At 37.1% G+C, this 24,232-nt stretch overlaps 1 protein-coding gene across 20 annotated transcripts in view; it reads left to right on the top strand.

The window, feature by feature from the left end:
* Nucleotides 1-24,232, top strand: part of ATRX (ATRX chromatin remodeler) — a 284,412-nt gene that overhangs the window by 75,840 nt on the left and 184,340 nt on the right. For all 20 annotated transcript variants that reach the window (XR_015158787.1, XM_086387280.1, XM_086387277.1 and 17 more), the window contains 3 exons: nt 19,340-19,395; nt 20,284-20,336; nt 21,212-21,336. Coding sequence is in view for 19 of the 20 variants with exons in the window: in XM_086387280.1 (XP_086243406.1) it covers nt 19,340-19,395; nt 20,284-20,336; nt 21,212-21,336 (234 nt within the window). In the remaining variant the exon portion in view is untranslated. The remainder of the gene's footprint in view (nt 1-19,339; nt 19,396-20,283; nt 20,337-21,211; nt 21,337-24,232) is intronic.

The following is a 24,232-nucleotide window of genomic DNA, read 5'->3' as shown; positions in this document are numbered from 1 at the left end:
TTTATTATTTCACAGTTCTGTGGATCTGGACTCCAGGTGGGCTTTGCTGAGGTCTGCTCAGGGAATCACAAGGGCTAAGTCAAAGTGATAGTAAGACTGTGTTCCTTTCTATAGAATCTGGAAGAATCCATTTTCATGCTCATTCAGGTTGTTGGCAGAATTCAGTTCATTGTGGTTGTAGGTCTGAGGTCCTCATTTCATGCTAACTATTGGCCAGGATCCTCTCAGCTCCTTAATTTCCTCTCGCATGGCCCCTTCCAACTTCAAAGCCAGCAATAGTGCATTGTGTCATCCTCATGCTTTGAGTTTCTCTGACTTAGCCTTTTGCTTGTTTCTTTTGCATCTTCTGCCATGAACTAGAGACATTTTTCTATTTTAAGGGACCCATGTGATTAGATTAGGTCCCTTCTGTTTCACCTCTCCCAAATGAGCTCCCATTTTTTAAAGTCACCTGTGCCATTTTATGTAGCAAAACAATGGGAGTGTTATTTCCTCACATTCACAGGATCTGGTGATTAGGGGGCATGAAATCTTGGGGGCCATTCCTAGAAATTCTGCCTGTCACCACATCCATTTATGATTCTTGGATCAATGGTATGTTACTATGATGGTTCAAAATGGTGATGTCCTATCATTACTTCTGTCTTTTCTGTAAGGGAGATGTTTACATTTCTATGCTCTCTCTTTATTTGTTTATATTGGTGTATGCTAGCATTTTTTTCTTTTTCCATGAATATTTTCTTACTGTCGTTATTTTAATGTTCAAATTATACCAATATTGGCTAGTGGGAACCCCTTTTGTATGGCTCTTGTAGACCTTTTCATAAGTCTTCATCAACCTTGAGCACTTTTCTTACTTTCTGCCCTCACAAGATGTTCATTGTTTACTTTGCACTGTCTGTTCCCCAGCCCTGGAATCAGTTATTTCTCCAAAAAGTTCTGATTCATTTTAGTGGGGTATAGTATTTAGAAAGCAATATCTGGGTGTATGATGTGCTCATTGCTGTTAGGATGTCTTCGCTTCCAGGCTCTTTAGCAGGGAAAGCCAATATATGTGATGTATTTTCATGTGTTGATATTGATACTTTTAGTTTTACTTTGGACTGCAGACATCATTCTGATCTTCCTCTTTTCATATTTTAACTTCTTACTGCAACAGAGAGAAAGGTGGTTCCCATTATCCTCAGTTTATGTACTCAGTTATTTAGTCTTCATTGTGTTCACAGTTTCAACTTTGCATGGTAAACAATCACAATAAAGAAACCTAACTAGTGTTAAATACTTAAAGTTCTGTCTTTAGAATGAAATTATATTGTCACAGTTCTAAATTCAGTAGTTAGTTGGGGAGTTTTGCTTCTAGTAGTGGCAGAGTAGCTCTTTTTGGATAAGCAGATTATCTCCCACAGATACCAATTATAAATTCTGGCCAAAATACTGAAAACAATGATGAAGGAACTGATTAGTGACACAAACAAGACACACACTGGAATAGAGTCAACATATGAGGAAAGAAGTATTCTTTGCTCAATTACCAGTTGTTAAGCCTTTTTCCTTAGGAAAGGTGCCAGTTAGCTCCAGCAGTGGAATTTCAGACTTGGATAGCTTTCTTCTTCTGGATATGCTGTGTGAGCTTGCAGCCCTATTAATTTTGATAGCTTCCTTGTGACTAAGGTTGAACCAGCATAAAATTCAGCATTTGGTCTAAGGTGGTGGTATAGGAATACCATGATGTCACCTTCCCCCACAGACACACTGAATTTACAGCTATGTAAAGAGCAGTTCCTTCTACAGAAAAACTGAGGTGTGATTAAACAGCTTCTGCACAACAAACAGTACAAGTACCACATAGAGATTGGTAGAGACAGAGACACAGTACTGATGAGAACCCCACTTCAATGTGGTATGCAGCAGTGGAGAGGGATCACTAAGGAGCATGTGTGCACACTCGCCTGCCTTGGGGCACAGAGATAAAAACAGTGGTTTAAAAGGGACCTAGACTATGCATGAAGGAAATCCTCTTACTATCCCTACCTAGAGTGTCTGCAAAATGGGCAGAGAACTGCTGGAAGTCTCTTCAGTGTTGAAGGTGCTAGAGAGCACCATTTTTTGTGTTCTCCCATCACCTTGATGAGGTCTTCCCTCATAGCTCAATCGGTAAAGAATATGCCTGCAATGAAGGAGACCTGGGTTCAATTCCTTGGTCAGGAAGATCCTCTGGAGAAGGAAATGGCTACCCACTTCAGTATTCTTCCCTGGAGAATCCCATGGACAGAGGAGGCTGGCAGGCTACAATCCATGGGATCGCAAGAGTCAGACATGACTTAGTGACTGAACCACCACCATCACCTTGATGAGATGAGTGGAATGTAGTCCAGGTTCTCTAGCTGGCCTGCCAAGGCACTTCAGCCTGCTCCTGGCCCACACAAGGTAAAGTCATAGTGCCAGGGCAGCCCAAGTGTGCAGCGCCCTAGGATCCCCCTGGCCGATGATATATTAGGCTTCAGCTGACCTGCCAAAACTGCCTGACACATTCAGACTACACAGGAGATGCTCTTAGCAGAGATTATGCCTTCAAGACCAAGAGAGGTACCTGTTTTGCCGGATGTATAGCATGAAACAGAAAGTCAAACAGAATGGGGACAGAAGAGTATGTTCCAAATGAAAGAGCAAGATAATACTTCAGAAAAAATCTTAACGAAATGGAGATAAGTAATTTATCTGATAAATAATTGAAAGAAATTGTCATAAAGGCTTTCCAAACTAGGGAGAAGAATGGAGGAATAGAGTGAGAACTTCAACAAAGGGTTCGAAAATATAAGAAAGAACCAATCAGTACTGAAGAACACAATAACTGAAATGACAAATAGAGGAAATTGATAGCAAATTAGATGATATAGTAGGACACATCAGCCATCTGGAACACAGAATAGTGGAAATCACCCAATCAGAATAGAAAAAAAGAATTTTTAAAAATGAGAGTTTAAGGGAACTCTATGACATCAGGAGTACTAACATTCTCATAGTAGGGGTAGGGAGATTGCAGATGGAGAAAAGAGGGAGAGAAGGGGACAGAGACTTACTTAAAGAAATGTTTGAAAACTTCTCTAATCTGGAAAATGAAACAGACATCTAGGTACAGGGAGCACAGAGTCCCCCCAAAAAATGAATCCACAGAGATCCACACCAAGACATGTATGTAAAATGGCAAAAGATGAAGACAATTTTATAGACAGCAGGACAAAAACAACTAATTGTATACAAGGAAAACCCCATAAGATTACTTACTGATTTTTCAACAGAAGCTCTGCAAGCCAGAATGGAGTGGCATGATATATTTAAAGTACTGAATGTAAAAAACTTCCAACCAAGGATACTCTACCTGGCGAGTTTATCATTCAGAATTGAAGGAAAGATAGTTTCCCAGACAAGCACAAAACTAAAGGAGTTTAGCACCATTAAAATGGCCTACAAGAAATGTTCAAGGGTGTTCTCAAGGTAGAAAAGCAAAAGCAATAGCTTGTTGTTCAGTCTATATGTCAATAAGTAGTGTCCAACTATTTGCGACCCATGGACTGCAGCATGCCAGGTTTCCCTGTCCTCCACTATCTCCCAGAGTTGCACAAACTCATGTCCATTGATGTCTAAACATCTCACCCTTTGCCACCTCTTTCTCCTTTTTCCTTCAATCTTTCCCAGCATCAGGGTCTTTTCCAGTGAGTCGACTCTTCTTGTCTGGTGGCCAAAGTATTGGAGCTTCGGCTTCAGCATCAGTCCTTCCAATGAATATTCAGGGTTGATTTCCTTTAGGATTGACTGGTTTGATCTCCTTGCAGTCCAAGGGACTCTAAAAGTCTACGACATCACAGTTCCAAGGCATCAATTCTTTGGCACTCAGCCTTCTTTATGGTCTAACTCTCACATCCATACATGACTACTGGAAAAACCATAGCTTTGGCTAGATGGACCTTTGTCAGCAAGGTAATGTCTCTGCTTTTTAATATGCTGTCTAAATTTGTCATAACTTTCCTTCCAAGGAGCAAGCAACTTTTAATTTTGTGGCTGCAGTTACTGTCAACAGTGATTTTAGAGCCCAAGAAAATAAAATCTGTCACTGTTTCCACTTTTACCCCTTCAATTTGCCATGAAGTGATGGGAGAGATGCCATGATCTTAGTTTTTTGAATGTTGAGTTTCAAGTCAGCTTTTTCACTCTTCTCTCTCATTTCCATCAAGAGGCTCTTTAATTCCTCTTCACCTTCTGCCATTAGTGTGGTATCATCTGCATATCTGAGGATATTGATATTTCTCCTGGCAGTCTTGATTCCAGCTTGTGATTTATCCAGCCTGGTATTTCTCACGATGTACTCTGCATAGAAGTTAAATAAGTGGGATGACAATATACAGCTTTGTCACACTCCTTTCCCAGTTTTGAGCCAGTTCATTTTTCTATGTCCAGTTCTTACTGCCACTTCTTGACATACATGTAGGTTTCTCAGGAGATAGGTAAGGTGGTCTTGATATTCCCATCTCTTTAAGAATTTTCCAGAGTTTGTTGTGATTGACACGGTCAAAGGCTTTAGCATAGTCAATGAAGCAGAAGTAGATGTTTTTCTGGAATTCTCTTCCTTTTTCTATGATCCAAAAAATGTTGGCAGTTTGGTCTCTGTTTCCTCTGCTTTTTCTAAACCCAGCTTTTCAATTCACATACAGCTGAAGCCTAACTTGAAGAATTTTGAGCATAACCTTACTAGCATGTGAAATGAGTGCAATTGTATGGTAGTTGGAATATTCTTTGGCCTTGGAACAGACCTTTTCCAGTCCTGTGTCCATTGTTGAGTTTTCCAAATTTGCTGGCATTTTGACTGCAGCACTTTAACCACATCATCTTTTATGGTATGAAATAACTGTGCTGGAATCCCATCGCCTATGCTATCTTTGTTTGTAGTAATGCTTCCTAATGCCCATTTGACTTCACACTCCAGGATGTCTGGCACTAGGTGAGTGACCACCCCTTTGTAGTTATCCAGGTCATTAAGACCTTTTTTGTATAGTTCTTCTGTATATTCTTTGCCACCTCTTAGCTAGAAATAAGAAAATATATGAAAAAAATCTCAGTGGTAAAGGTAAATATATAGTAATGACTGTGAATCAGCCACATATAAAGCTAGTAGGAAGGTTAAAAGACAAAAAATCAACTATAAGTAAAATAAGTGCATAAAGTTGTAAAATAATGTCAGAAAAAAAATTTGGGAGGGGTATACTAAAAATGTACTTTTAGAATATATTTGAACTTTACTTCCCTGGTAGCTCAGATGGTAAAGCATCAGCCTACAATGCAGAAGACCCGAGTTCAATCCCTGGGTTGGGAAGATCCTCTGGAGAAGGAAATGGCACCCCACTCCAGTACTCTTGCCTGGAAAATCCCATGGATGGAGGAGCATGGTAGGCTATAGTCCATGGGGTCGCCAAGAGTCGGACACGACTGAGTGACATCACTCACTCACTCCTCAAGCAGCTATCAGCCTATATTAAATCATTGTTTGTGTGTTTCAACCTGATAGTAACTGCAAATCCAAAACCTGCTATAGATAAATAAAAAATAAAGAGAGAAAGGAGCCCAAACATAAGGAAAGCCATCAGACTGCAAGAGAAGAAAGGAACAGAGAGGAACTATAAAAACAAGCAGAAAATAATTAACAATATTGCAATAAGTACATAGTTAGCAATAACCACTTTAAATGAAAATTTACTAAATGCTCCAATCAAAATAGAGATAGCTGAATGAGTAGAAAACAGGACCCATTTATATGCTGCCTACAAGAGACTCACTTCCAATCTAAAGACAGATTGATATTAAAGGGATGGAAAAATATATTCCATGCAAAAAGAAACAAAAAAAGAAAGCTGAAGTAGTAAATAAAATGCTACAAAACCAGTGCATCAGGGAAGAAATCAAAGAGCAAATTCAAAAATACCTTGAGACACATGAAAATGGTAGCACAACTTTCCAATATCTATGTCTGACTCTTTATAACCCCATGGACTAGTCTGCTAGGATCCTCTGTCCCTGGGATTCTCCAGGCAAGGATACTGGAGTAGGTTGCTGTGCCCTTCTCCAAGGGGTCTTCTCCACTCAGGGACTGAACCCACATCTCTTACATCTCCTGCATTGGCAGGCAGGTTCTTTACCACCAGTGCCACCTGGAAAGCCCTCTAATATCTGTGAGATGCAGCAAAAGCGGTTCTCAGAGGGACGATCATAGTGAAACAGGCCTACCTCACAAAACAAGAAAATTCTCAAATTAAAAAAAAAAACAAAACTTTATACTTAAAGGAGCTAGAAAAAGAGGAACAAAGCAAGCGCAAACTTAGTAAAAGGAAGTTAATAATAAAGGTCAGACTGGAAATAATGAAACTGCTAGCTTGTCTTCTTCTTCTTTTCAGGGTCTTTCACAGAGAAAAAGTTTTAAATTTTGAGCAAGTCCAATTTACAGATTTCCTTTTGAGGACATGCTTTTCTCCTATATAAAGGAACCAGAAGAAGAACAAACCAAACTCTAGGTTACTAGAAAGACATAAACCATAAAGATCAGGGCAGAAATAAATGAATAGAGACTGAAAAAAATACTAGAAAAGATCAGTGAAACTTATGAATGAATTTTTAAAAAAATATGAACAAAATTGAAAAACCTTTAGTGAGATCCATCTTGATAAAAAGAGAGAGGGCCCAAGTAAATAAAATGAGAAATGAAAGATGAGATTTATCAACTTGTATCACACCAATGTGCCAATAATGAGGGCTTCCCTGGTGGCTCAGTGGTAAAGAATCCACCTGCCAATGTAGGAGACGTGGGTTCAATCCCTGGGTTGGGAAGATCCCCTAGAGAAGGAAATGGCAACCCACTCCAGTATTCTTGCCTGGAAAATTCCATGGGCAGAGGAGCCTGGAGGGGTATTGTCCATGGGGTCACAAAGAGTCAGACGTGACTTAGCAACTGAGCACCCACCATGCCAACAGTGGAGAACATCAAAGAAATGGATAAATTCCTAGAAACATACAATCTTTCGAGAATGAATCATGGAGAAATGCAAAATCTGACTGATTACTAATAAAATTCAATCGGTAATGAAAAAGCTTCCAACACACAAAAGTCAAAGACCAGATTGCTTCATAGGTGAATTCTATCAAACAAAGAATTATATCAACAATATTACAATAATTTTATATGGTGACAGATGGTAACTAGCCTTGTAGTCGTGATCATTTTGAAACATATAAAATATTGAATCACTATGTTGTTCACCTAAAAAGAATACATTGTCAATTTTATGTCAAAATGAAAGAATTAGATAGAAATCTGCATTCTTGATGAGGCATAATGGAATTAAAGAGATCCCAATAGGTTTTGTAAAATGGAGAAGGACATCTCACTTAGAAGAGAGCTACAGCTTGGGAGCTCCAGGACCTGCAAAAATTCTTACTGTATCTGGTTGGATTACAAGTGCAGTCCAGTTAGGGCTAAAAGAACAGAATAAAGTTTTCAGCTGCTTATACCAGAGGGTATATATTAATATTTTGTGGTTTGATTTCAGCTGAATTAACTGTCTGCTATTAACAGAATCATCAACTAGAAGGGCATGCAGTGTTTTCACTATATCTTAAAATATGTCCAGTATCCAATCTGAAATACTGGATTAGATATAAAGAGGAAACTGTGACCCATGCTGAAAAGGAAAGGAAATCAATAGTGACAATCCACATGTCTTAAATTTTGAAATTAGCAAACAAGAATGTTAAAGCAGCTATTGCAAACTTATTAACAAAGGCACTAATTTGCTTTAGTATAATAAAGCAAATAGGCCTGGCCTGCTGCAATTCATGGGGTCTCAAAGAGTTGGACACGACTGAGTGACTGAACTGAACTGAATAAAGCAAATATATTTGTGAAGAGTGGACAGATAGAAAATCTCAGTACAAACATGGAAAATGTGAAAAAGGACCAACTTGAAATTCTAGAACTGAAAAATGTAATTTCTGAATAACAAATACTTGTATTTAACAGGAGATTAGAGATAGCTGTAGTAGTGTCAGTGAAGTTGATGATATTCTAACAGAAATTATCAAATCTGAGAATAGAAAACATTGAAAAATAAAAAGCATATAGAACACTTGCTCTTCAGATCCTTTCCACAATTAATTTGTATAGTTATCAATCAGATACATGTAAAGAATAGGAATGCTTCAGTTCAGTCATGCAGTCGTGACCCACTCTTTGCGACCCCATGAATTGCAGCATGCCAGGCCTCCCTGTCCATCACCAACTCCTGGAGTTCACTCAAACTCACGTCCATTGAGTCAGTGATGCCATCCAGCCATCTCATCCTCTGTCATCCCCTTCTCCTCCTGCCCCCAGTCCCTCCCAGCATCAGAGTCTTTCCCAACGAGTCAACTCTTCGCATGAAGTGGCCAAAGTACTGGATTTGAGCTTTAGCATCATTCCTTCCAAAGAAATCCCAGGGCTGATCTCCTTCAGAATGGACTGGTTGGATCTCCTTGCAGTCCAAGGGACTCTCAAGAGTCTTCGACACCACAGTTCATAAGTATCAATTCTTTGGCGCTCAGCTTTCTTCACAGTCCAATTCTCACATCCATACATGACTACTGGAAAAACCATAGCCTTGACTAGACGGACCTTTGTTGGCAAAGTAATGTCTCTGCTTTTGAATATGCTGTCTATGTTGGTCATAACTTTCCTTCCAAGGAGTAAGCATCTTTTAATTTCATGGCTGCAGTCACCATCTGCAGTGATTTTGGAGCCCAGAAAAATAAAGTCTGACACTGTTTCCAGTGTTTCCCCATCTATTTCCCATGAAGTGATGGGACCAGATGCCATGATCTTAGTTTTCTGAATCTTGAGCTTTAAGCCAACCTTCTCACTCTTCTCTTTCACTTTCATCAAGAGGCTCTTTAGTTCTTCTTCACTTTCTGCCATAAGGGTGGTGTCATCTGTATATCTGAGGTTATTGATATTTCTCCCGGCAATCTTGATTCCAGCTTGTGCTTCTTCCAGCCCAGCATTTCTCATGATGTACTCTGCATAGAAGTTAAATAAGCAGGGTGACAATATACAGCCTTGATGTACTCCTTTTCCTATTTGGAACCAGTCTGTTGTTCCACGTCCAGTTCTAACTGTTGCTTCCTGACCTGCATACAGGTTTCTCAAGAGGCCGGTCAGGTGTTCTGGTATTCCCATCTCTTGAAGAATTTTCCACAGTTTATTGTGATCCACACAGTCAAAGGCTTTGGCATAGTCAATAAAGCAGAAATAGATGTTTTTCTGGAACTCTCCTGCTTTTTTGATGATCCAGCAGATGTTGGCAATTTGATCTCTGGTTCCTCTGCCTTTTCTAAAACCAGCTTGAACATCACAAAGTTCACGATTCACATATTGCTGAAGCCTGGCTTGGAGAATTTTGAGCATTACTTTACTAGCGTGTGAGATGAGTGCAATTGTGCGGTAGTTTGAGCATTCTTTGGCATTGCCTTTCTTTGGGATTGGAATGAAAACTGACCTTTTGCAGTCCTGTGGCCAGTGCTGAGTTTTCCAAATTTGCTGGCATATTGAGTGCAGCACTCTCACAGCATCATCTTTCAGGATTTGAACTAGCTCAACTGGAATTCCATCACCTCCACTAGCTTTGTTCCTAGTGATGCTTTCTAAGGCCCACTTAACTTCCCATTCCAGGATGTCTGGCTCTCGGTGAGTGATCACACCATTGTGATTATCTTGGTCATGAAGATCTTTTTTGTGCAGTTCTTCTGTGTCTTCTTGCCACCCCTTCTTAATATCTTCTGCTTCTGTTAGGTCCATACCATTTCTGTCCTTTATCAAGCCCATCTTTGCATGAAATGTTCCCTTGGTATCTCTAATTTTCTTGAAGAGATCTCTAGTTTTTCCCTTTCTGTTGTTTTCCTCTATTTCTTTGCATTGATCGCTGAGGAAGGCTTTCTTATCTCTTCTTGATATTATTTGGAACTTTGCATTCAGATGCTTATATCTTTCTTTTTCTCCTTTGCTTTTCACTTCTCTTCCTTTCACAGCTATTTGTAAAGCCTCCCCAGACAGCCATTTTGCTTTTTTGCATTTCTTTTCCATGGGGATGGTCTTGATCCCTGTCTCCTGTACAGTCCATAGTTCATCAGGCGCTCTATCAGATCTAGGCCCTTAAATCTATTTCTCACTTCCACTTTATAATCATACAGTGTGGACGTTAGGAATGCTTAACAATAGAGAAAAAAGTGCTGATAGAAACTCTCACTTGGCCCAGTGTTCTATAGTTTTTGTTGTAGTGATTTTGTTGTTAGTCATATACAAATTTGTTACATTTTTAGCAAATTATTTCATTTTGGGGGTGCTATTTTAAATTCCCTGGCTTTTAAATCTCAAGTTCTAATTGTTCATTGCAATAATTCTGTTATGTTTTTTATGTTGACCTTTATTCTGTGAATATGCTCTAGATAGCTTCTTTTTCATCTTTCAAATTTATTGAAATTTTCTACCTAATCTGGTTGTCTGCAAATTGGGTCATGTTTATTTCTTACTTTCCATCGTATGGCTTTTAATTCCTTTTCTTGTCTCATTATGCTGCATAGGACTTTCTGTATTTTCTGTTATTATGTTGAAGAATGATAATAGACATCCTCTTGGTATTTCTGATATCAGTGGGAAAGCATTGAACTATTTTATCATTAAGTATGGTGGTTCCTGAATAAGATTTTTGTAAATATTCTATCAAGTTGAGAAAGTTCCCCTCCCCTAGCTTTCTAAGTTTTCTTTCCTAAAGTGATATTTTTACTGAGATAGATGTAGATTCACATGCAATTGTAATATATGCACAGCTCTTTTGTACTTTGCCTAGTTTCTCACAATAGCAATGTTTTACAGAAGTATATTTTCAGTTAGCCATGTTACTGATATCTACCAGTATGACTCAGATTTCCTCAGTTTTATTGTACTTTTGTATTTGTGTTAAGTTCTACACAGTTTTATTACAAACATGAGTTGGTTCATGTTTGCATCACCACAGTCAACATGCAGATTTCTCATCTTGCCCTTTTGTAATCATGTTCAACTGTCTACCCATATTCCTACCTGTGCCTAATACCTGGAAATCACTAATTTATCCTCCATTTTTAATTTTTTTTTTCATTTTAAACATGTTCTATAAATGGAATCATATAGTTTGGGATTAGACATTTTAGGATTGTGTTTTTTCACTTAGCATGATTTCCTTGGGATTCACCCAGGTCATTGCATGTGTCAATAGTTCTCTCCTTTTTATTTCAATGTAGTGTTCTATGGTATGGGTATACTACAGTTGGTTTAACCATTTACTTGTTAAAGGACATCTTGGATGATCCCAGATTTGGGCTGTTACAAATGAGGGTGCTGATAAACATTTGTGTACAGGTTTTTGTGTCAGTGAAAATTTCATTCCTCTGGGATAAATGCTCAGGAGTGCAGTTGGTGGGTCATTATGATGGTTGTATTTTTTTAAAAAGCACTCCTAAACGGTGTTCCATAGTGGCTATGCTGGTTTATAGTCTCACAGCAATTTAAGAATGATCCATTTTTCTGTATTCTCTCCAGCATTTGATTTTACCATTGTTTAAAAAAAATTAAGAAATTAGACATTCTGATAGATACCTAGTTATAACTCAGTGTGGTTCTAATTTTCATTTCCCCAGTGACTAATAAAACTTTTAACACCATTATAGAGATAAAAATCACAAGTTTACAGTGTACAGTTCAGTAGTTTCTAATATGTTCACAGATACATGCAGCCATCACGACAGAAAATTTTATAATATTATTACCTGAAAGAGAAACCCCATATTCTTTAGTTATCACCCTCTATGCTGCCTTAAGCAACCACTAATCTACTTTCTCATGGTTTTCCCTGTTTCAGACTTTCTTATGAATGTCATTCTATTACGTGTGGTACTTTGTGACTGGCTTCTTTCATTTAGTGTAAAGTGTTCAAGGTGTATTTATGTTGTAGTGTATATTAGTATTTCATTTCTTTTTTTTTTTCAGTGTTACAGCTCTATTTTATTTAGAAGATAGCAGAAGAGTGAGAGAGAGAGAGAGAGAGAGAAAGAAAAGAGTATTTCATTTCTTTTTATGACCAAATAACATTATTTTATATAGAAATATCACATTGGTTGTTTTGTTGGTGGACAATCTTGTTTCTACCTTTGGTTATTATGAATAATGCTACTCTGAACATTTGTGAACAAGTTTGTGTGTGGCCACATATTTTCATTTCTCTTGGTTATATACATAGGGGTAGAATTGCTGAGTTATATGGTAACTCTGTTAAATCCTTTGAGGAGATATCAAACTGTTTCTCGAAGTGGCTACACCATTGCATGTTCTATCCAACAGTGTATGAGGATTCTGATTTCTCTGCATCCATGCCAAGAGTGCTTGTTATCTGATTTTTGATTTTAATTTTAGTCAACCTAGTACATGTGAAGTTGAGTCTTATTATGGTTTTGGTTTTCATTTTGCGTGATGGCTAATGACATTGAGTATCTCTTCATATATTTATTGGTAGTTTGTATATATTCCTTGGAGAATTATCTACTTAGATCCTTTGCTCAGTTTTAATTGGGTATTTTGTCTTTTTTATCACTGACTTATAAGTATTCTTTATATCTTCTAGACTTCTATTAAGATAAAATATATATAATGTAAAGTTTACTCTTTTGACTAATTTTTAATATACAGTTCTTTGGCATTAAGTACATTCACATTGCTGTGTGTGTGAATCATTACCATCCATCTCCAGAACTTTTTCATCTTCTCCAACTGAAACTCTGTACCCTTTAAAGTCACTAACTTCCAAATCCACTTTACCCCTAGTCCCTGGTGGCCACTATTGTACATTCTTTCTCTATGATTATGACTACTTTAGGAACCTCACATATGTGGAATCTACAGTATTTGTCATTTTATGTCTGTCTTATTTTACTTGGCATAATGCCTTCAAAGTTATAGTCAGTGTTATAGCATGGATCAAAAATTTCTTCCCTTTTAAGACTGGATAGCATTCAGTTGTGGAGAAGGCAATGGCACCCCACTCCAGTACTCTCGCCTGGAAAATCCCATGGACGGAGGAGCCTGGTAGGCTGCAGTCCATGGGGTTGCTAAGAGTCAGGCACGACTGAGCGACTTCACTTTCACTTTTCACTTTCATGCATTGGAGAAGGAAATGGCAACCCACTCCAGTGTTCTTGCCTGGAGAATCCCAGGGACAGAGGAGCCTAGTGGGCTGCCATCTATGGGGTCGCACAGAGTCGGACATTACTGAAGCGACTTGGCAGCAGTAGCAGCAGCAGCATTCAGTTGTGTAGATGTATGTGTTTCTTTAATTTTCTTGATGATTTCCTTTGAAGCACAAATGCTTTTAGTTTTGATAATGTCCACTGTATTTCTTTTTGTTTTTGTTGCTTATACTTATGGTGTCATTTCTAAGAATCTATTTCTAAATCTGGGATCACAAAGATTTACCTCAGTGTTGTTTTCTAAGAGTTTTATAGTTTTAGCTCTTATGTTTAGTTCTTTAGAGTTAATTTTTGTATGTGGTGTAATACAGGTCTCTAACTTAAGTTTTTGAATGTGAATACATAGTTGTTCCAGTACCATTTGTTGAAAAGACTATTTTCTTCCTGTTGAATGGGTGTAGCATCCTGTTGAAAATCATTTGACCATAGACATAGGGGTTTATTTCTGAACTTTCAGATCTTTTCAGCTGATTCTTATGTCTATCCTTTTGCCAGTACCACACTATATTGATTATAGTTGTTTTACACTAAGTTTTAAAATCTCTAAGTGTGAGTCTTCCTATTTTGTTTTGACTATCCTGGGTTCATTTTAATTGTACATGAATTTTAGAATTAGCTTATCAGTTTCTACAAAGAAGCCAGTGGGATTCTGACATGGATTGCCTTTTTTAAAATTGTGGATTCATTTGGGGAGTATTGCTGTCTTAATGTTGTTTTCTATTTAATGATCATGCATTGTTTTTGCCATTTATTTAAATCTTTAATTTATTTCAATGATGTTTTGTAGTTTTCAGAGTGTAAGTTTTAAACTTCTTTAAGTTTTTTCCTAAGCATTTTATTCTTTTTGATGCTATTATAAATGGATTGTTTTCTTAATTTTATTTTCAGATCATTCTTTGCAAGTGTATAGGAATGTAATTGACTTTTATTTTTCTCATATCCTTCAGCCTTTCTGAACTCTTTCATTAGTTCTAATATTTTTTAGTGGATTCCTTAGGACTTCTATACACAATATATATTGTCTCCAAAGACAAATAGTTCTACCTCTTCCTTTTCAGTCTTCTTGCCTTTTATTTCTTTAACTCATGGTTACTTGTTCTGGCTGGAATCTCCATTACAGTGTTGAATGGAAGTGTTAAGAGAGGATTTCCTTTTCTCATTCTGCCCTTAGGTGGAATGGATTCAGTCTTTTACCATTAAGTATGATATTGCTGCTGCTGCTGCTGCTAAGTCACTTCAGTTGTATCCGACTCTGTGCGACCCCATAGATGGCAGCCCACCAGGCTCCGCTGTCCCTGGGATTCTCCAGGCAAGAACACTGGAGTGGGTTGCCATTTCCTTCTCCAGTGCATAAAAATGAGAAGTGAAAGTGAAGTCGCTCAGTCGTGTTTGACTCCTAGCCACCCCATGGACCGCAGCCTACCAGGCTCCTCCGTCCATGGGATTTTTTGTAGTTGTTGAGTAAGTTCCGTTTGTTAAGTTTTTAAAAATAAATTTTATTTTTAAGAGCTATTTTAGGTGCACAGAAAAATTGAGTAGAATGTACAGAAATTTTCTATTATGCATCCCCACATATGCACAGCCTCCCCCAGTGTAAACTTCCTGTACCACAATTGTACATTTGTTACAGTTGATGAATCTACAGTGACAGTCATTATCATCCAAATGCATAGTTTGCATTAGATTTTACTCTTGGCGTTGTACATTCTAGGGATTTTGATAGATGCATGATGATATCTATCTATCATTATAGTATCATACAGGTTAGTTTAGCTGTGAAACTGTATACCCCAGATTGGGACTTGAAACCAATCCCACCTCAGATGGGACTCAAACCCAGTGATGCCTCAGTTGGAACTTGGACCTACAATCTCTGACATAGGAGAGAACTCGAACCTCCCAAGCAGAAACCATACACCTGGTGTCAGAACTCAATGAAACTCAAGTTTTTTATGTCTCAGCACAGATGGAATTCAGCAAGAGGCAAAGTGATAGACAAGAACTAGATTTGTTAATATAGGATGTTTGTGAAGGGTATAAGCAGGCAGGCAAGAGGGCTCTGCCCCCAGAACTTAGTGGGTCACGTTTTTAAAATTAAAGGAAAAGTGAGGAGAGAGAGAAGACCACCTTCTGCTTACTTTGTAAAGATGTTGCAGGAAAATGGGATATGAGAGGATGGTCACATCCCAGGTCTTGGGTGAGTTCCTGGTATGAGCTGCCAAGTGAGGGTCCTTGGCTTCGCACAGGAAAGAATTCAAGAGTGAGCTGTAGTTAAGTGAAAGCAGGTTTATTGAGAGAAATACACATTCCATAGGCAGAATGCTTTCTATCTCAGAAGGTGAGAGTGGCCCTGGGAGATAACACACTCCATTAGAGTGTGGTCCATCTCAGAAGTTGAGAGCGGCCCTGGGAGATAACACACTCCATTAGAGTGTGGTCCATCTCAGAAGTTGAAAGGCTCTGGGGTGTGAGGGTGGTTTGTTTTTAAGGGCTTGGTAATTTCATAGACTAACAATATTATTCCAACTATTTTGGTGCAGGGTGGGGATTTCTAGGAATTGAGCCATCATCTTTTCTTAGCCTTTTATGGTTAGCCTAAGAACTCCTATGATGCCTGTAGGTATGTCATGTAGCATGCTAATACATTACAGTGAGTGTATAATGAGACTCAAGGTCTACTGGAAGTCAAATTTTCCACCATCTTGGGCCTGGATGGTTCTTACCAGTTTTTATTGTATCCTCAATGACAATGTCATTCTTTTAAATGGTTGTTCCCTGCCACCTTCCCTCCTATCTCAAGTTCAGCGACACTAAAAATCCTCTGGTCCATCTTTCCATTCTTCCCTATCCCCCAAATCCTTGGTAACCATTGATCTTTTTACTATTTCCATAGTTTTGTCTTTTCCCGAATGTCATGTAGTTGGACTCATATAGCATTTAACTTTTTGAGATTGGCTTTTTTCACACCAGTCAGTTCAGTTCAGTCACTCAGTCATGTCCAACTCTTTGTGACCCCATGAGCCGCAGCACGCCAAGCATCCCTGTCCATCACCAACTCCCGGAGTCCACCCAAACCCATGTCCATCGAGTCTGTGATAACATCCAACCATCTCATCCTCTGTCATCCCCTTCTCCTCCTGCCCTCAGTCTTTCCCAGCATCAGGGTCTTTTCAAATGAGTCAGCTCTTCGCATCAGGTGGCCAAAGTATTGGAGTTTCAGCTTCAACATCAGTCCTTCCAATGAACACCCAGGACTGATCTCCTTTAGAATGGACTGGTTGGCTCTCCTTGCAGTCCAAGGGACTCTCAAGAGTCTTCTCCAACACCACAGTTCAAAAGCATCAATTCTTCAGTGCTCAGCTTTCTTTACAGTCCAACTCTCACACCCATACATGACCACTGGAAAAACCATAACCTTGACTAGACGGACCTTTGTTGGCAAAGTAATTTCTCTGCTTTTTATTTATTTATTTTTAAAATTTAAATTTATTTATTTTAATTAGAGGCTAATTACTTTACAATATTGTATTGGTTTTGCCATACATCAACATGAATCCGCCATGGGTGTACACATATTCCCAATCCTGAACCCCCTCTCCCACCTCCCTCCCCATACCATCCCTCTGGGTTATCCCAGTGCACCAGCCCCAAGTTTCCTGTATCCTGCATTGATGCTGTCTAGGTTGGTCATAACTTTCCTTCCAAGGAGTAAGCATCTTGTAATTTCATGGCTGCAGTCACCATATGCAGTGATTTTGGAGCCCCCAAAAATAAAGTCAGCCACTGTTTCCACTGTTTCCCCATCTATTTTCCATGAAGTGATGGGACTGGATGCCATGATCTTAGTTTTTTCACATAGTAATATACATTTAAAGTTCCTCCATGTCTTTTCATGGCTTGCTAGCTCATTCCTTTTTAAAGCTGAATATTATTCCATTGTCTGGATGTACCACACGTAGTTTATCCAATTCACCTTTTGAAGAATATCTTGGTGTTTTCACATTTTGGCAATTATGGAAAAAGCTACTTATGAAGGTGTTGATATAAATAAAAAATACTTATAAACATCATCAGTGTGCAGTTTTTTGAGTGGACTTTGTTTTCAGCTTATTAGGTTAAATATCAAGGAATGTGATTGCTGGATCAGGTGGTAAGAGTTTGGTTAATTTTGTAAGATATTGCCAAAAGTGGGTGGATCATTTCACATTCCTACCAACAGTGAATAGTTCCTGTTATTCCACATCTGTACCAGCATTTAGTATTGTCAGTGTTCTGTATTTTATTCATTTTAATAGGTGTAGAGTGTTATCTGGAGAAGGCAGTGGCAACCCACTCCAGTACTTTTGCCTGGAAAATCCCATGGACGGAGGAGCCTGGTAGGCTGCAGTCCATGGGGTCGCTGAGGGTTGGACGTGACTGAGCGACTTCACTTTCACTTTTCACTTTCATGCATTGCAGAAGGAAATGGCAACCCACTCCAGTGTTCTTGCCTGGAGAATCCCAGGGATGGGGGAGCCTGGTGGGCTGCTGTCTTTGGGGTCGCACAGAGTCAGACACCACTGAAGTGACTTAGCAGCAGCAGCAGAGTGTTATCTTACTGTTTTAATTTTTGATCCCCTAATGAGATATGATGATGTGGAGCACATTTTCATATGCTCATTTGTCATTTATATATGTTCTTTGGTAAAATGTCTTCACATCTTTTGCCTGTTTTTAATCATGTTATTTTATTATTTTTGAGTTTCAGTTTTTAAAATTTATTTTAGATAATAATTCTTCATTCGATATATCTTTTGCAAGTAGTTTTTCTCTGTAGCAGAAAGACATGTCTTATTCTTTTGAAGTTTGCTAGTATTTTATTAAGGACTTTGGCCTTTGTATTCATAAGTGGTATTGGTCTGTAGATTTCTCTTTTTATAGTATCTTTTCCGATTTGATATGATACTGGTCTCATTGAATGAGTTGAGATATATTTCCTCCATTTTTATTAGAAGACTTTATGAGAAAATGGAGTTAATTCTTTTTTTTTTTTTTTTTTTGAATGTTTGGTGTAATTTGGTGGTTAAACCATCTGGACCTTTGCTTTTCTTTGTGGGTAGATTTTTGATTACTAATTCAGTCTTTTCAGTTACAGATCTGTTCACGTTGTTTATTTTTTCTTGTGTCAACTTCAGTAATTCATGTGTGTTTAAAAATTTGTCCATTTCATTTAGGTTATCTAATTTTTTGGCATACAATTGTTCATGATATTCCTTTATAATATTTAATTTCTTTAAGGTAAATAGTAGATCTCCTCTTTAACTTCTCATCTTGTGTCCTTTTTTCTTGGTCCATGTACCCTAAGTTTTTTTTTTTTTTTTTCCAATTTTTCTCATCTTTTTAAAGAACTTATTTTGATTTCATTGATTTTCCTCTATTGTTTTTCTGTTCCCTGGTTCACTAATTTCTGTTCTAATCTTTATTATTTCCTTCCCTCTGCTTTCTTTAGGTTTAATCTACTAAAATCTTTACTGGTAAAGGAAAATATATTGGGTTTGCCAAAAAGTTCATTTGGGTTTTTCTGGAAGATGTTATGGGAAAACCTGAATGAACTTTTTGGCCAACTCAGTGCAATTAATTAATAGTGTGTTTTTATTTTTAGTAGAAGATGGAACTTAAATTTTCTTTTAAGAGAAAATCTTTAAAAGGTTACAATAGGAAATGTTTTGATTACAAACTGCTCCTTTCAGAAATGCCTTTTAAAAATGGATTGGTATGTCAAAAGGGTGATTATAGGCAGAAAACATTTTTTAACCAAAGCAATATATTAAAAATATTTTTACTGGAGTATAGTTGATAGAAAACTCTTATATTTTAATGTGAGTAAAGCATTACCAATACTGCCATACAACATAGATAGAAAAATGGGTTCATAGAATTGTAGGTATTGGTGTTCTGTTTGATAATGCACCAAAGAGATAAATAATGCTTTCATTTCTTGTCTTTTAAGATAAAGCCAGTGGGTCTGGCAATAACTCTGATATGATGGAAAACAGCAGGGAAGAGGTAAGAATAACTTGGAGCATTTAAAAGATATTTATTACATACTACTAACCAACTAGAGTAGATGTCATCAGTTTGCTTTTATTTAATATATGCGTGTGTTTGAGTTTACTCTTATAACCAAGTATTATTATAACTTTATTTTCAGTAATTGTTCACTTTTTGATGGTGTTTACTGTTTTTGTTAGTGCTGTGGTTTGTTTCACCTTAAGTCAGACTACTGAAGGCTAGCTAACAGGTATTTGAATGTTATTATATTGTAACAGTGGTGCTCAAGGGGATTGTTATGGGCATAACCTTATGGTTCTGAGATGGATATTCAGAATTTCTTCAGCATTATTATCAGAACGCATCCTGAGGTCCTTCATCTGATAATGCCAGCCTACACTGTGTTTTAGAATTCTTTCTACCCAGTGTGAAAAATTGAATCCAATAAAATACACTGATTGTATTGGCAAAATGGAGGTAAATTTAGTATCTCTGAGAAAATTGTAGAAGGTACTCTGTGCCATGTATTAGGATAGAGAAAATGACACATTTTTAGATTCTTAAAACTGTCTTTTGGGATCTGGTTACCTCTTCATCTTTGTTTTGTGTTTGTCGGCATAGGCCAAGATCGTGGTACAGCAGTGTATCATTTTCTATTCCTCAAAATTCAAAAGTAATAATTTAACAAAAAGAGATAGTCTTTTTTTTTTTTTAAGAGATAGTCTTAAATCAAGGAAACCTTGAGAGTAAATGAGAATTAGTTATTGATGTTCCTTTTAGAAAAATATTTTAGGCATACAAATTATGTCTCATTCTACATATTATAGATGTTGGTATAGGGAAATAATTGTAGGGATGGTTCTCAGAGTTTTACTCACTTTTGTACTTATTTCTTGCATTTAGGGAGCTAGCTCTGCAGAAAAATCCAAATCGTCAGGATCATCACGATCAAAGAGGTTGGTTGATACTGGAGGGAAAAAAGTTACTTTCTTTTTCAGGTTGTTCTATTTCCTTTTTATTAGAATAATCTGTTTTTTCCTAAACTTCAAGCACTCTTGTTCTAAGTAAACTATTTTATACAAGCATATATATTTTAAAAAGGGCTGTTGTAATATAATGAATCCTCTTGTATCTATCACTTGACTTTTAATTTTAACTAAAATTTTCCCAGGGGAGGATTTATTATGTACTAGTGGCCCTGGCAGTATATAGGTAATGCCTTTCAGATAATATATGTGCTTTAAAAAAAGGAGAAAAGGGAAAATGAAATGTTAAATGTCTCATGAGGCAATATGAGTGTTTTAGGGTTATACAAAATTGTCTAGGATGGGAAATGGTAGCCATAATAGTTATAAGGAAGTTATAAGACGATCAAAGAGTGGTTAAAATACTTATCTGTGTTAAATTGTCAAAGTGAATTGTACATAAAGACTGAAATTACTCCAAGCATAATGTAATGTGTAATATACTATGAAATATAGTTTTTATTAGAAGTTTGCAGTTTATTCTATTGGCCTTTTTTTTTTAATTAGTGAAAATGTCTTTTAATAATCACAGTTTGTTTGTTATTAACTTATTCCCTAAAGTAGTGATTCTTAAATAGGAGTTCCCCTTTAAATACTCTTTACCTTTTTTAGAATGTGCATGCCTTGGTCCTGCTCAAGACCTACTAAATTGTAATGTGGTATAGAGATGTATGCTTCCCTAGGTGATTCTGATACGTATCTCTGGTTAAGAGCCACTGCTTAATCTAAACATGTTATTTATGTTATTTGGGTGTTTTTCAATTGTCAGAAATGTCTGTAATTCTATGGACTTAATTTTTTCATAGGAAACCTTCAATTGTAACAAAGTATGTAGAATCTGATGATGAAAAAACTTTGGATGAAACTGTAAATGAAGATGCTTCTAATGAAAATTCAGAAAATGATATTACTATGCAAAGCTTGCCAAAAGGTAAAGTGTATTAATTTTTTATATGAAGTTAAAGTTGAAAAATATCTTTAAATGTCATTACTATAAAATTAGAAATTGATTATTGTAAGCTGTGTGTCAAGGACCAAACCTGACATTTTAGTAGCAGTGGTTTGGAAATGTATTAGTATGGTAATGATAATGTGTGTTCCTGAGGTTAAATATTTAGAATATATAGTCAGGTTTGAAAAGAAAACTTATTTTCTCTTTCCATTGGTTTCTAGTTTCCAAATTATACTTGAATGTGGAAGTTGGTTTAAATGCTTAGTATGTTAAGTTTTGGTTCAGTGAATTTTAATGTGCTTGCTTTACAGAAAAACATAATGAATACACTGAAAACGTCTCAAAAACATTTAAAGTTTAATTTATTCTTACTGCATTCTTAAATTCCCTAAGATTCAAAGTGAAGTTATGTGTTAAATTTGATTTAGGTATATTTCTTGTAATTATCCTTTTTAAAATGCCTTGTCACATTTCCTCTCAACTGTTATGTTTCTAATCTTAAAAGTTGCATTGATTAGATTGGGGCCAGGTAGGGTGGATAGGGGAGAAGCCAGATGAAAATCTTGGACTTTTCATAGCTCAAGTCTAAGAGCAGTGTGATTACATGATGAGAGAATGACATGGTCTTGGTAATTTCATGGTGTTTCAGAATCAAAAGTTTTGATTTGTTTCTTTATTGAATAATATGTTCAAGGCTCTTAGATTTTTCAGATTTGTTATCACTGATCATTTACAGCAATGTTTACTACTTTATTCTCTGTCTCTACTTATGTTTATGTGACACATGTTTTGATTATGGAAGTTTAAAAAATGATGAATAGGAGGGTAATACATTTCTTGACTAGGAAAAATTAGGAGTTACAATAGATAAGAAATGATGAATGAGAGGAGGAAGAAAGAAGAAAAATTAATGGGCCTACCATTTACATGGCTTTGAAAATCATTTTATGTAATGGTTTTGGTGGCCTAAAGCAGAAACAGCTAACATGGCAGTCTGAGTTTCATAGGTAGTGATTCACTTTGGATTATTACATTCTCAGTGGTTGTTAGTGGAAGTCCTTATGATGGCCACTGGGTGAGCTAAGAACTAGGAGTTCCAATGTTTCTTTTAGTGACATTATGGAAGAAAGTTAGTATGGGATGTTATTAACCTGAACTAAGGGTAATTCTCTTCCACCAAACCAAAATAGACCTGTTTCATAAGGTCAAATTTGGTTGTTTATCACAATTGTTATAATACTGAGTATGTATAAGTACTGGACTCCTTAAAAATTAACTCATTTAACTCTCAAAGCAATGCTGTAAGGTAGTTATTGTTTCTACTTGTAGAGATGAAGGAACAAATTCAGAACTCAAGGAACTTTTTTAGCTTTAAATTAAAAAGTTAAGATTTGAACCTAGGTCTGCCTGAATCCAAAGCTAGTGAGTGCTCTTTCCACTCTGCTGCTTTGCTTTCATTTATAGAAGAATCTTCATAAAGAAATCTTTTTTTTTTTCCCCCGGTGTGTGTGTGTGGGTGGGGGGTGTTATCTGTAAATCTTTAGCTTTTTTCAAATGCCAGGGCTTCTCTGAGAGTACATATGTGGAATGGTTGTTGTGAATAAAGGTTTTTTTGTGTGTGTGTGGATATTACTTATATTTACCAGCTTGTAAAAAACTCAATCCTTTGTGCCCTATTTGCCCCCGTTTTTTCAGAGACTCAGAAATTCATTTAACCTCGGTTAAACCTCACTGCTGACTAACAAAGACCTATGTTTCAGGGAAACAGCCCCTGACAACTACCAGGTTTTACAGTTCGCCCTTCATATCCGTGGGTTCTGCCTCTGCAGATTCAACCAACCTCAGATCAGAAATATTTGGGGAAAAAATTCTGGAAAGTTCCAAAAAGCAAAACTTGAGTTTGTCATTTGGCAGCTGTTTATATAGGGTTTACATTGTGTTGGGTATTGTAAGTAATCTAGAGATGATTTAAAGTATACAGAAAAATGTGCATAGGTTATAGGCTATTTTACATAAAGGACTTGAGCATCCACGGATTTTGGTATCCAAGGGGTCCTGGAACAAATCCCTCATGGATACTGAGGGACAATTACACTTTCTTAATTGTTGTCAGTAATGCCCAGTTGGGCTTTTCTGGTGGCTCAATGGTAAAGAATCTGCCTGCCAACGCAGGAGAAGTAGGTTCAATCCCTGGATCGGGAAGATCGCCTGGAGAAGAAGATGGCAACTCACTCCAGTATTCTTGCCTGGGAAATCCCATGGAGAGAGGGGCCTGGTGGCCTACAGTCCTTGGGTTCACAAGAGTCAGACACGACTTAGCGACTAAACAACAATGCCTAATTACTAAGCCCAGCAATATAGGTAAAGTGAGACCTAGACCCTTTTTACCATGCCTCTGCTTTATTTGCTCTTGAGAGATTAAAATGAAAAATTAGCAACCTCTCTCCTCAGTTCACATGTTTTATGGCTAAGAGAGTGCATTCTTTCTAAAAGATTCCATAGGGACCAACAATTGATTTCATTCTGCAATTTATTGTTATAGCACTTGAGCTTAAGTACCTAAGGCAATATTTGTTTAAAACTCTTTAAGGACTTTCAGGGTACTGGAACTTTGACTTAAGTATTTAGGAAATGGTACAGAATAGTACAGCAGTAATAGCAGAATATAAAACAACACTTAAGAGTATTTTGCTGCCTTTATGGTTTAGCGTATGAGAAGAATAGGATGTCTTTAAAGCTTTCTTTTCTGATCCTTTTGTTTTTTAAACTGTGGAACTTAGCATAGATGTTCATAGTCAAAAAAGCTTTTGTGATAGGCAGTATAAAAATTGAGAACTGGGCTAAAGCTTTTTAACTTTATTCACACATTTCTGTT

Source organism: Bos grunniens, chromosome X (genome assembly GCF_055505025.1).
Source record: "Bos grunniens cultivar Pamir isolate PY7600 chromosome X, Bosgru_T2T1.0, whole genome shotgun sequence".
NCBI lineage: Eukaryota > Metazoa > Chordata > Mammalia > Artiodactyla > Bovidae > Bos > Bos grunniens.
The sequence above is the reverse complement of the archived record's forward strand: the minus strand, read 5'-3'. Positions and strand labels throughout refer to the sequence as shown.